Raw genomic sequence first — 12,490 nt, 5'->3', positions numbered from 1 at the left:
TGTGCCACCAGGGAAGCCCCCATTTGTTTATTTTTGCTTTTATTTATTTTGCCTTGCGAGACTGACCCAAGAAAACATTGGTACAATTTATCAGAGAATGTTTTGCCTATGTTCTCTTCTAGGAGTTTTATGGTGTCATGTTTTATATTTAAGTCTTTAAGCCATTTTGAATTTTTTTGTGTGTGTGGTATGAGGGAGTGTTTTGACTTCGTTGATTTACATGAGTCTGTCCAGCTTTCCCAACACCACTTACTGAAGAGACTGTCTTTTCTCCATTGTATATTCTTGCCTCCTTGGTCGAAGATTAATTAGACATAGGTGTGGGGTTTATTTCTGGGTCCTCTATTCTGTTCCATCTCTATATGTCTGTTTTTGTGCCACTACCACCGTTTTGATTACTGTAGCTTTGTAATATTGCCTGAAGTCTAGAAGGGTTATGCCCCCAGCTTTGTTCTTTTCCTTCAGGATTGCTTTGGCAATTCTGGGTCTTTTGTGGTTCCATATAAATTTTAGAATCATTTGTTCTGGTTCTGTGAAAAATGTCATGGGTAATTTGATAGGGATTGTATTAAATCTGTAGATTCGTTTGGGTTGTATGGCAATTTTAACTATATTAATTCTTCCAACCCGAGACCATGGGATATCTTTTCATTTCTTTGAATCATCTTCAGTTTCCTTTATTAGTGTTTTATAGTTCTCAGCATATAAATCTTTCACCTCCTTGGTTAGGTTTATTCCTAGGTTTTTTTTTTTTTTTTGATGCAATGTGATTTTAAACAGGATTGCTTTTTTACTGTCTCTTTCTGATACTTCATTGTTAGTGTAAAGAAGTGCAACAGATTTCTGTATATTAATCTTGTATCCTGATACCTTGCTGAATTCGTTTATCAGTTCTGGTAGTTTTTGTGTGGAGTCTTAAGGGTTTTCTGATAGAGTAGCATGTTATCTGCATATAATGACAATTTTACCTCTTCCCTTATAATTTGGATGCCTTTTATTTCTTTTTCTTGCCTGATTGCTGTGGCTAGGACTTCCAATAGTATGTTGAATAAAGTGAGAGTGGACATCCTTGTCTTATTCCAGCACTTAGCGGGGAGGCTTTCAGCTTTTCACCATTTAGTATCATGTAAGCTGTGGGTTTGTCATAAATGGCTTTTATTATGTTATGTTCCCTTTATACCCACTTTGGTGAGAGTTTTTATCATGAATGGATGTTGAATTTTATCAAATGCTTTTCCTGTATCTATTGAGATGATCATGTGGTTTTTGTATTTTCTTTTGTTGTGGTGTATCACATTGATTGATTTGTGTTTGTTGAACCATCCTTGTGACTCTGGGATGAATCCAATTTGATTATGGTGTATGGCCCTTTTTATGTGTTGTTGGACTTGGTTTACTAATATTTTGTTGAGGATTTTTGTGTCTACACTTATCAAAGTTATTGGCCTATAATTTTCTTTTTTGGTAGTGTCTTTTTCTGGTTTTGGTATCAGGGTGATGGTGACTTCATAGAATGACTTTGGGAGTGTTCCCTCCTCTTCAGTCTTTTGGAAGAGTTTGAGAAGGATAGATATAAGTTCTTCTTTGTATGATTGGTAGAATAACCCAGTGAAGCCATCTCCTGGACTTTTGTTTGCAGGGAGCCTTTTTTTTATTACAGATTCTATTTCACTTCTAGTGATCAGTCTGTTCAAATTATCTGTTTCTTTTTGATTCAGTTTTGGGAGGCTGTATGTTTCTAGCAACTCAACCATTTCTTCTGTGTTGTCAAATTTGTTGGCATATAACTGTTCATAATATTTTCTTAGTAATTTTTTGTATTTCTATGGTATTGTTACCGAGTCCAAGCTCACTCTGCTTGCCACATGGCAGGCCAATAAATCGGGAGAAGAGGTGTTGAGGCAAGGAATAGTGACTTCATTTGGAAAGCCAGCAGACCAAGAAGATGGCAGACTAGTGTCTTAAGGAACCATCTTATTGGGGTCTGGTTGCCATTTTCTTCTATAGAACAGAGAGGGGGCAGAGGTGAGGAAGTAAAGTTAAAAGGCCATAAGTCTTGCAAATATCTCCTGGAATAGCCAGCCTTGGGAAGGGGATGTGTTAATTTCTTCTTTCTTGCAGCCATTCACAGGTGGACAGGGTCAGGATGTTTTCCTGAACAAAGGCACTTTGGTTTAACATTCAGGCAGAGGGTCAGGTTCCCTGAAGCAGACCATTATGTATAGGCAGTAACCTTTTAGTGAACAAAAGCAGCAGGAAGCAAAGATTAAAGTAAGAGAAACATATCCAACATGTAGTCAGATTTGTTCTTCCCTGTAACAATATCGGTTGTTATTTCTCCTCTTCCGTTTCTTATTTCATTTTTTTGTATCCTGTCTCTTTTCTTCTTGGTGAGCTTGGCTAGAGGCTTATCAATTTCATTTATCCTTTCAACTATCTCTTGGTTTTATTGATTTTTTTGTATTTTTTAAATCTCCATTTATTTATTTCCTCTCTGATCTTTATTATTTCCTTCCTTCTGCTGAATTTAGGTTTTGTTTGTTTTTCTTTTTCTAATTCTTTTAGATGGTAGGTTAGGTTGTTTATTTAAGATTTTTCTTGTTTTTGGAAGAAGGCCAGTATTGCTATGAACTTCTCTCTTAGAACTGCTTTTTCTGCATCCCATAGATTTTGTATGGTTGTGTTTTCATTGTCGTTTGTTTTGAGGTATTTTTAAATTTTCTCTTTGATTTCATCACTGACCCATTGGTTTTTTAGTGGCATGTTGTTTAGTCTCCATGTAATCATTTTTTTTCTCCTTTCTCTTTCTGTGGTTGATATCTAGTTTTCATACCATTGCACTCAGAAAAGTTGCTTGAAATAATTTCTGTCCTCTTAAATTTGTTGAGGCTTGTTTTGTGTCCTAGCATGTGGTCTATCCTAGGGAATGTACCATGTGCTCTTGAAAAGAATGTGTGTTCTGTTTTTTTTGGATGTAGTGTCCTGTAGATATGAATTAAGTCTAACTGTTCTATTGTGTCATTTAGGATCTCTGTTGCCTTATTGGTTTTCTGTCTGGAAGATCTGTCCATTGATGTCAGTAGGGTGTTAAACGCTCCTACTATTGTTGTATTCCCATCAATTTCTCCCTTTTTGTCTCTTGGTATTTGTTTTATGTATTTTGGTCCTCCTATATTGGGTGCATATGTGTTAATGAGTGTGATATCCTCTTGTATTGATCATCTTATTATATGTTGACCTTCATTGTCTTTCTTTGTGGCCTTCGTTTTAAAGTCTGTTTTGTCTCATGTGAGTATTGCTAACCCCACTTTCTTGTCATTTCCTTTTGCATGAAATATCTTTTTCCATCCCCTCACTTTTCAATCTATATGTGTCTTTCTCCCTGAAGTGGGTCTCTTGTAGGCAGCATATTTTAGATTCTTGTTTTATTATCTAACCTGCCACTCTGTGTATTTGATTGGTGCATTTAGTCCATTTATATATAACATAATTATTGATAATATGTATTTATTGCCATTTTAAACCTTGTTTTCCAGTTCATTTTGCACATCTTTGTTCCTTTCTCCTCCTTTCTTTTTTTCCGTTTGTGGTTTGTATTATGCTTGAGTTCCTTTCTTTTTGGTTTTTGTGAATCTATTTTATGTTTTTGATTTGTGATTACCCTGGTTTTAAAGTATGTTATCTCATGACTGTATCTACTTCCTTTAGATTCATAGTCATATAAGCTCAAACACATTCTAAAAGATCTGCATTTTCTTACTCCCCTCCCCAGCATTTTGTGATTTTGATGTTCTATTTTACATCTTCATGTTTATCTTTTTGCTGTTCATTGTATTTATAATTGCTTTCACAGAATTTTTTTGATTGTTTTTTAATCTATGTACTGGCTTATTTAAATGATATTCAATCCTTTTATATATTTACCTTTCCTACTGTGAGTTTACCTTTTTTATTGATTCCTGCTTCTTTTCTATTTAGAGAAGATCTCTCAATATTTCTTTTAGGATAGATTTAGTATTGCTGTCTTCTTTTAGTTTTTGCTTGTCTGAGAAATTGTTTATCTCTCCTTCTATTCTAAATGACAGTCTGGCCGTGTAGAGTATCCTAGGTTGCAGGCTTTTGTTTTTCAGGACTTTGGATATATCTTGCCCCTCCTTTATGGCCTGTAAAGTTTCTTTAGAGAAATTAGCTGGTAGCTTTATGGGGGTTCCCATGTAACTGACTCTTTGTTTTTTCTCTTGCTGCCTTTAGAATCCTCTCTTTATCTTTCACTTTTGCCATTTTAATTACGGTATGTCTTGGATTTGGTCTGTTTGGGTTCATCTTGTTTGGGAACCTCTGTGCTTCCTGTACCTGGACTGCTGTTTCCTTCTTTAGGTTTGGGAAGTTTTCAGCCATAATTTCTTTGAAAACATTTTTGATCCCCCTTTCTTTTCTTTTTTTTCCTGGGATTCCTATTATGCATAGATTGGCTTGCTTTTATTATCCCATAGATCTCATATGTTTCTTTCTTTTTTTCATTTATCTTTCTGTCTGCTGTTCTGCTTGGGTGATTTCAGTTATTCTGTCTTCCAGATCACTTCTTATTCTGCATTATTTAGTTTACTATTTATGCCTTTTGCTCAGTTTTCATTTTGGCAATTGAGTTGTCTAATTTCGATTGGCTTCTTTTTATAGTTTCTAATTCCTTGTTACAGTGATCTGCATTTCTATTGATAGTCTTTCTTAGTTCCTTCAGCATTTTTATTACCTCCGTTTTGAACTCAGGGTCTGGTAGATTGTAGAGGTCTATTTCATTGTTCTTTCAGGGAATTTCTCTGGTTCTTTTAATTCAGAGTAGTTCCTCTGCTTTTTTCATTTTACTTATATTTCTCCAACTCTATGAATTTTGGAGAAACAGTTATCTACTGTGGTCTTGAAGGTCTGTTTTTATGTGGGAGTGACCCTTGTGTAGACTGTGTGAGTGCAGTATTTTCAGTGCGAGGGCTGTTTGTGGTATGGATGCTTGCCAACACTTTCCTCAGTTTGTGCTGGCCCTTGTCCCCTTGATAGGAGATGTGTTTGGTGTTGTGGTGACCAGAGCCTGCACTGCATGTTGGGTGGGGCCTCCTCTTTGCTCTGGTGGTTGTCACAGCCCTATCAGGGTCAGGGTCTGCTCCCCAGTTGTTGGAATAGAAGCCCCCAGATCTGGTTCTAAGCTGTGATGTGAGGTAGGTGGGACTGGGAGCACTCCCTCTGAGAAAGGAGCCACTGCGTGTTCTTCCCCAGGAGCTGTCCACTGGGACATGCAACTCTGTGATGCCACCTGCCGCTTGGTGTGTACACCCACAAAGAAATCTGTTGTTGGCGCTGCCCTCAAGGGGCCACATCCACTGCGGAAGTGCTCATAATGAGCTCAGAGGTCCTTTAGGCATGCATGTGTGCTCGCAAATCTGCCTGCACAAGAACCTGCCCAAGCCTCACCCCCATGCCAAAGGGGAAGTGCAGGTAATTGGCTCAGATTTCAGCCCTTCTGCAAGAGCAGTGGTTACATGGGAATTTTTCTTGTAGCTTTGATTGTATGAGATCTTCTGCAAGCTTTCAGTAGGTATTCTGTGAGAATTGTTCCACTTGTAGGTGTAGTTTTGATGTGTTTGTGGAGGAGGTGAGCTGCACGTCCCTCTACTCTGCCATCTTTTTTTCCTCCCAAGAATATGTTTTTTGCAATGAACCTGGATTGAACATGTTCAGTGTTGTAGATGAGGACTGACAAACTTTTTTTGTAAAGGGCCATATAGTAAATGTTCCAGGCTTTGTGGGAATAGACAGTCTTTGTCACAGCTACTCAAGTCTGATACTGTGGTACAAGAGCAACTTTAGGCAGTATGTAAGTGATTGACTGTGTTCTAATAAAACTTTATTTATGGACATTACAGTTTGATTTTCATATAATTTTAATATGTCATGAAACATTATTATTCTTTTGATTTTTTAATCATTTAAAAATGTAAAAATTGTCCTTAGCTCATAGGCTGTACAAAAACAGCCTGTGAGCTAAGAACAATTTTAATCTATGGCAGATTAGATTTGACCCATAGATCATAGTAATTGACCCCTATTGTAGATCAAGGAAAGTTCAAATGAGAAGCAAGAGTTAATATCCTTTTGCAAGAATTGACCATCACATTCAAGACTGGTTCCGAAATAGATGACCATGCACCTCTACCTTAGTTGTACTTGAAGGAGTTCCTCCAAACAGTGCTGAAATTTTCTTATAAAATAGTTCTGGAGTATACAAGAATGATTGTGAACCCAAAGTTCTATCACCTAGAACATGATAACTTTAGCTTAGAAAGCTGAAGGAGATTTAATAGCATAGTTATAGAGGTAGCTGACCTGGGTAGAACAGAGATTCAGAACTCAGGGAGGATAGAGATTCAAGAAGTCATCAAAAGAATCAGGTTCTGCAGTGTCATTTAGAATGAAAAGTGAAAAGCGATCACTAAGGTGGACAAATTAGATCATTGATAACCTTGGGAAGGGTAGTTTCATTAAACTGGTGGAAGTGGAAGTTTAATTGAAGATGATTAAGGAGTGAGTAACTCAGGTAGTGAAGAAAAAGAGTAGAGAATTGAAAAGTGTAATAGAGTTAAGAAAAGTTGGAAGGACAGACATTATTGAGGGAAGCAAGAATAAGTAGATTTTTAACTTGTCTGTTATGCTTAATTTAGTAGACTTTAACAAGTGATTTTAGATATACTTTTGTTATATTGACATCATTTCTTTTAATTTTAACAGAAAAATGTACCACAGTTATATATGTCAGTATAAAGATGTTTTAAAGCAATACCAACAAAAATACTCAGAAACACCTCTTTCACATGAGTATTATGAGAAGAAAAGAGAACATGAAGAAATTCAAAACAGAGTGTTGGCATGTACTGAACAACTAAAAATGAATGAAACTATTTTTATGGAATTTTTAGGTATTAATGGTTTTGTTACATACTGTTTTAATAACATTATCTTTATAATAAAAATATAATAAATTAGTCTAAAATATGACTTTGTTTTTCAGTGCCTGCTCCCTTTCCATCACTTACCAATTGGACATTACATATGTATCCACAGTAGTATTTCTACTTAGAATTTTTATTGGATAAGTATTATTTCTGTATTTTAATTGTTATTGCATTTCCCTGTGAGAATCACATTGATTTGGTATTTCGTTTAATTAAAAAATTTAGAGATTACTTTAAAGATCATCTGGGATTAGTTTTCATACATGTGCATGTCATCAGAAGCAAGAAATTTTAATGCCAATAAGTGGTATATGTATCTGTCTTTAAGTGGCATATCTTATCAACCAAACCAATGAAAAATCACCTTGCTCTGTCTTACCAAAGAGTTCCAATTAAATCAATTGATTATTACTTGTTAAGATGGAAGTTGGTAAGGAGGTGAGTCACAATTCATTGGGTACCTACTTTGTGCCAGGCAATACTCAAGAAGATACGGAGCTTTCTTAGAAGGAGCTCACAGTTTAGCAGAGGAAACAGACATGTAAACAAGTAATACAGTGGCATTGTATTAGATGCTTAAGTAATTCTTAATTGGTCTAAGTCTCATCTGTTTGTCAAGGAGATCTTCCCTGATGATGAACTTGGAACTTTAATCCTCTTCCAACCTCCACAATCCTTCATATGCTTTCCTATCAGATTATAACTCCACTGTTTGTACAAAGTCTTCTTTATCCCTGCATTCTACCTTGCTTCATTCTACTTCATCCCAAATCATCCTTTTAACTCCTTTGCTGCTTGCTCTCTCCATGTTTGGGTTTTAGCTTATTCTGTACTTAGTTGTTCATTTGCTGCCCATCTGTGTTTTAACTTCTCAATAGGAAGAGGCAGAGGTTGGTAGATGCATAAGGCACAGCAAGGGTTTAGGGAGTTGGATGTAGAAATGGATGAGACATAAGATTACATGACAAACATGAAGAGGTGATGGAGGTAGAGAGAATTGAAAATTAGGATTTAAATGTCTATATCTGAAATTTTAAATTGATACTTTTGATAACAGCATAGCATTATAAATAATGTTCATCTGAAATTTCATGTGCTAGCATATAAATCATAAGTTTTAGCGAAATAGGAAAGGTCTGATAAAGATTTTCTCTGGAATTCTTATTCATTAACACTGTTATATTCATTTTTAAATTCTCCTAAATGGATTGTAGAGTAACTTAGGAAATGGTAGTAGCTAATAACCATGCAGGGTGTCTGTTCACAGCTGAGAAATTCTCTACTTGAAATTGGGTATAAATCCAGTTCAAGCAGAAAGTTCAAATAGAAGATGCAGCTCTCTTTTGAGTTCTGCAGGATGCACTGATGGACCTTAAAGAGCAAGAAAAGGAAAATTGAGTGGATTTTTAATGTTGACTTTGGAACAAATAAATTATAGAAACACAAGACGTTAAGTTTGGACCTGAATTGATTACGTTCATCATGCCAAATGACATGATAAAGTTGGGTAAAAACCAAAAGTAAAAAACCACCCTGTGAAAATATTTAACTGAAATAAAAAATCCTGACACATATTTTTGAAGAAATGTTATTTTTAAGCTAAATATATAACAGACGAACAATACATTGTATTTGTCAGTTTGCCAAATGTTTGTACTAGTCTTACAGCTGTTTTCAGATACTGTTATTAATATATGATACATATACAAATAATGTTACATAATACTAATTATTTTTAATATAGTGTATGTAAGTGTGAAAGTTACTTGTATGACATAGTTCCTTAACATAAAAGGGTTAATTTGAGATGTAAAACACAAGATACTCTTAAACATGCCAACAAATTTTCCAAAAGATCATGTGAATTGAAGAAAGAAGTTGATGATGTGGAAATAGAAATTAATTATTTAAACCAGGTATTAATTTTGTTATATGTTTCTAATATATGTGTTAATGTATAAGTGTAATGGTGTGTTAGACGAACGTCTAAGAAGAGCTGTTTCTAAAGAGCCTTGATATGGAGAAAAGCTTATAATAATTTATTTGCCTCAGATTACCATTGAAGCCAAAATGTGTTTTAGGTATTGAGTGTATTCAGCTCTGAGTTTTGGGGAGTAGTTTAACTTTCTTTGGGTGCTAAGGAAAGAAGATAGGAAGGAACAAGATGGAGCTTAATAATAGGTATTTAAAGGCATTAGCAGAGCTTACAACAGTGCTGTCAAAAAAGAGAACAAGGCAGTAAATAATTTAAAAGACTTAATCTAGAAAATTTATGACTATAATCTTTATAAAGCTAGTTTAGCCTTTAAGATTGGTGGTGCATGATATTTTCATGAATACATTTTTAGTATTGTATTGAAATGTGGCTTTCATTGATGGGTATGAGAACCCATCAAAGTCACTTCCAAGTTTTGAAAAAAAGTTGAATAGCTGATTTTCTAAATTTTCTGAAAACTGTGTAAAGATGGTGTATTTATCATTCATAGGCATGAGGTTCCAAGTAGTATTAATATCATTTTAGTAATGAGAAGAAAGTGGATGCCACTTTGTTTAAAATATATGGTAACTACATCTCTATGTAGGGAATCAATGTTTACTTTGCTTCTCACTGTCCTTTTTAAAAAAGAAGATGAAAGTTCATTGAAATCTAATAGGTTTGCTAATGGAGTTGTAAGAAAAAAATAAAAGGAGTATGATTTATTGTTAATTTTGACTCTTTTCACTAAAAGATTGCTAATACTACCAAAAATATGTCTTGTGATTATGTAGAAAAAATAATATTCATTAGTTAGGATAAACCATATGTTCCTTAATGCTTTGCAGGTAATTATTTTGTTTTGCTTTATCATTTTTCCTTTTAGCAGATTTCAAGACTTTATGAAATGAAGAATCTTTCAGAAACTCTGGAAGAAAAAAATAAAAATATAGAAAAGAGAAAGGAATCGAAAGAAAGGTATAAGTAAACTTTAAAATGGGATTTTATGTGAACAGATATTCTGCATTTAAAATTTGATTACATATTCTAGCCCAAGCCACTAATATTTACATAGTATCTATAAACATTTATTGTGCAGGCTGTTTTCTATTCATTTCCTATGAAAAATATTAATTTATACCTTTAAATATTATGGACTAATATTCAAATTTGCTTATTATTTAGTAAGGTAAAGGATAATGTGTAGAGAGAAATAGGGTAGCAGCAGCCCATTTGCTGTTCTGTAACCTGTCAGTTGTATATTTCATCCAGTTTTCCATTATGGGTCACCAGAAGGAGTAAAACAAGAGGAAAAATGATGGGAACAGGAATGTATTTGCCTTTTTATCATCCTGTCACCAGCTTGACCAGTCCTCCTTTGCCACAGAGAGTGAAGATGAATCAAAATGTTACTGAATCTGTGGCATCGTATGTTTGCTTGTCTTTCATCCTAATGGTGATAAAATAGACATCAGTGGTGGAGGCACTAAAAAAGAAAAGATTGATTTTGTCTGTTATTGTGTGACAGAAAAATAGGTGTATTACTGTTGCTGTTTTTGATAAACTTTCTACTTTTTCTCTTTCTGCCTATACCCTTTTAAAATCTTAAATTCCTCTTCTCAGGCTATATTGCTCTTAATCTGATTTTTCAACACACTCTTCTCCCAAGTTAATTTCCCTTATCCTATTTCTTTGGATCTGTTATTTTTATTGATTTCCCCGCTCCCATGTCTCACATCCATGGTAATGTGTCTTTAATTTTATAATGAAATTGATTAGAAAAATAAGTAAATGTACAGAATTTCACTTTATTGATAACTTTTTAATATAAAAATTCTCTGTTGAGAGAAACATATAACTATTTAGTTATTTTTACTTATATTTTGAGTTATTATCAAATAATACCAGTATTTAAATTATTATTTAACTATCAATAATATAAATTATTTCTCTAATTTAGGAAAAATTCAATGAAATTATTCTTCCAGTAAAATACTTAACAGATCCATTTATGATTGTAATATTGCTTTAATGATGTCTGTGTTCATGCTAGTTGATTTTTTTCTGAATAAACCTTTTTAAAGTTTGAAGTAGTACTTCAAAATCTAAAGCATGCTATTTGCAAATACAGTTTTGGTTTAAAATGTTTTTCACAGGTTTAGAAAGTCTTTTAAAATGATTATGTTTTAAAAATGAGAGTGTGGTACATTGAGAAGAGCACTGGACTTAATTAGGAAAAGTGTGTTTTAGTTGGGACACTTAGTAAGTAATTTAATAATATTGGGCAGATTTGTTAAATCCTCTGGAACTTCTTTTCATTATCTACAAATTGAGGAGTTTTAACTATATAATATCTAAATATCTCTTCTAGCTTTAAAATATGTTAATTTTTTACTTAGCTAATATTTATAATTCACCCTTTAGAATTTTTGAAAATGATGAACAGCATGTACTTATGTTGAATAAAACCCCTCAAAACAGTCAATTATTTCTTCCATATGAATCTCAGAAATTAGTCAAACCAATAAAGATGCATCCTTCAGAACCAAGAGTTAAAGGTACAGTATCTGTTTATTATTCAAAAACTTAGTTTTCTTTGAAAACACATAAAAGAAGAAATAGAAAGGACCAACTTTAGTTATCATTTGGTGTAAGAAAGAGCAAACAATACTGGAGAGCTATAGACTCAGTAAAGTGCCACTTTGATTTTTTCTGAGAGCAAACAAGTTGTGCCTTCTAAACATAACATTTTTCTCTTTGAGAAAGAAATCACTCATACGATATTTCTTTAAAAAGTGTTTCAGTCTGGTTTCCAGCTGTCAGGGGAGGATGAATAATTATATATATTTCATTTGAGAGGTTGTATTATCAGTATGTATGATTAAAGTGGGTGGCAGACTTGTGATAATGACATTTATGACTTAGTCACTGAGATATTTGAATGTTTCATTCAATGGATAGATTAACTACATTGTATTAGCTTAACTGCATTGGCTGTTTTAGTCCCCCAGTCATTAATATCACCACTCTTTGTTCTTTGGTTCCCCATTATAAAGATGTAGTCCCATTATAAAGATGTAGTTTTGTCAGCTGTTTTTTAAAATTTAATTTAATTAGTTTATTTTTGTCAACTGTTTTTCATTTTACATTCATGGTTATTGTAATAGCTATTATATATTGAGGAATTAAGAATATGTAGTGACTCATAATTCTTTATTTTAATTTAAATTAAATATTAATGTAACTTGATTTTTTTAAATTACAAGGTTAGATTAAATATTGGGCATGCTATTTGATTCTATTTCTGAAATTGATTTGAAGTTGTACCATTTAATAACCTAGATAAAAAAGAAGAAAGTTCTGTGAAGCAGTCAAAACTTGCCAATATTGACTTCAGACAAAAAGAAAGTGATACTCAGGTAGGTATTTCTTTTTTAATAGTACAAATTAAATGCTTTCTTTAAATGAGATAGTGAATGTATTGCATTTAGGACGTGTGTGTTTGTGTTTGTGT

At 33.6% G+C, this 12,490-nt stretch overlaps 1 protein-coding gene across 1 annotated transcript in view; it reads left to right on the top strand.

The window, feature by feature from the left end:
• C11H14orf39 (chromosome 11 C14orf39 homolog) overlaps positions 1-12,490 on the top strand; it is a 50,805-nt gene that overhangs the window by 15,924 nt on the left and 22,391 nt on the right. Inside the window, exons 5-10 of the mRNA XM_007120888.2 lie at positions 6,778-6,965; positions 7,058-7,100; positions 8,797-8,917; positions 9,863-9,954; positions 11,401-11,534; positions 12,319-12,395. Coding sequence (XP_007120950.2) covers positions 6,778-6,965; positions 7,058-7,100; positions 8,797-8,917; positions 9,863-9,954; positions 11,401-11,534; positions 12,319-12,395 — 655 coding nt within the window. The remainder of the gene's footprint in view (positions 1-6,777; positions 6,966-7,057; positions 7,101-8,796; positions 8,918-9,862; positions 9,955-11,400; positions 11,535-12,318; positions 12,396-12,490) is intronic.

The sequence above is a fragment of the Physeter macrocephalus genome, chromosome 11, assembly GCF_002837175.3.
Source record: "Physeter macrocephalus isolate SW-GA chromosome 11, ASM283717v5, whole genome shotgun sequence".
Lineage (NCBI taxonomy): Eukaryota > Metazoa > Chordata > Mammalia > Artiodactyla > Physeteridae > Physeter > Physeter macrocephalus.
Note: the sequence above shows the minus strand (reverse complement) of the source record. Positions and strands in the feature narration are given on the sequence as shown.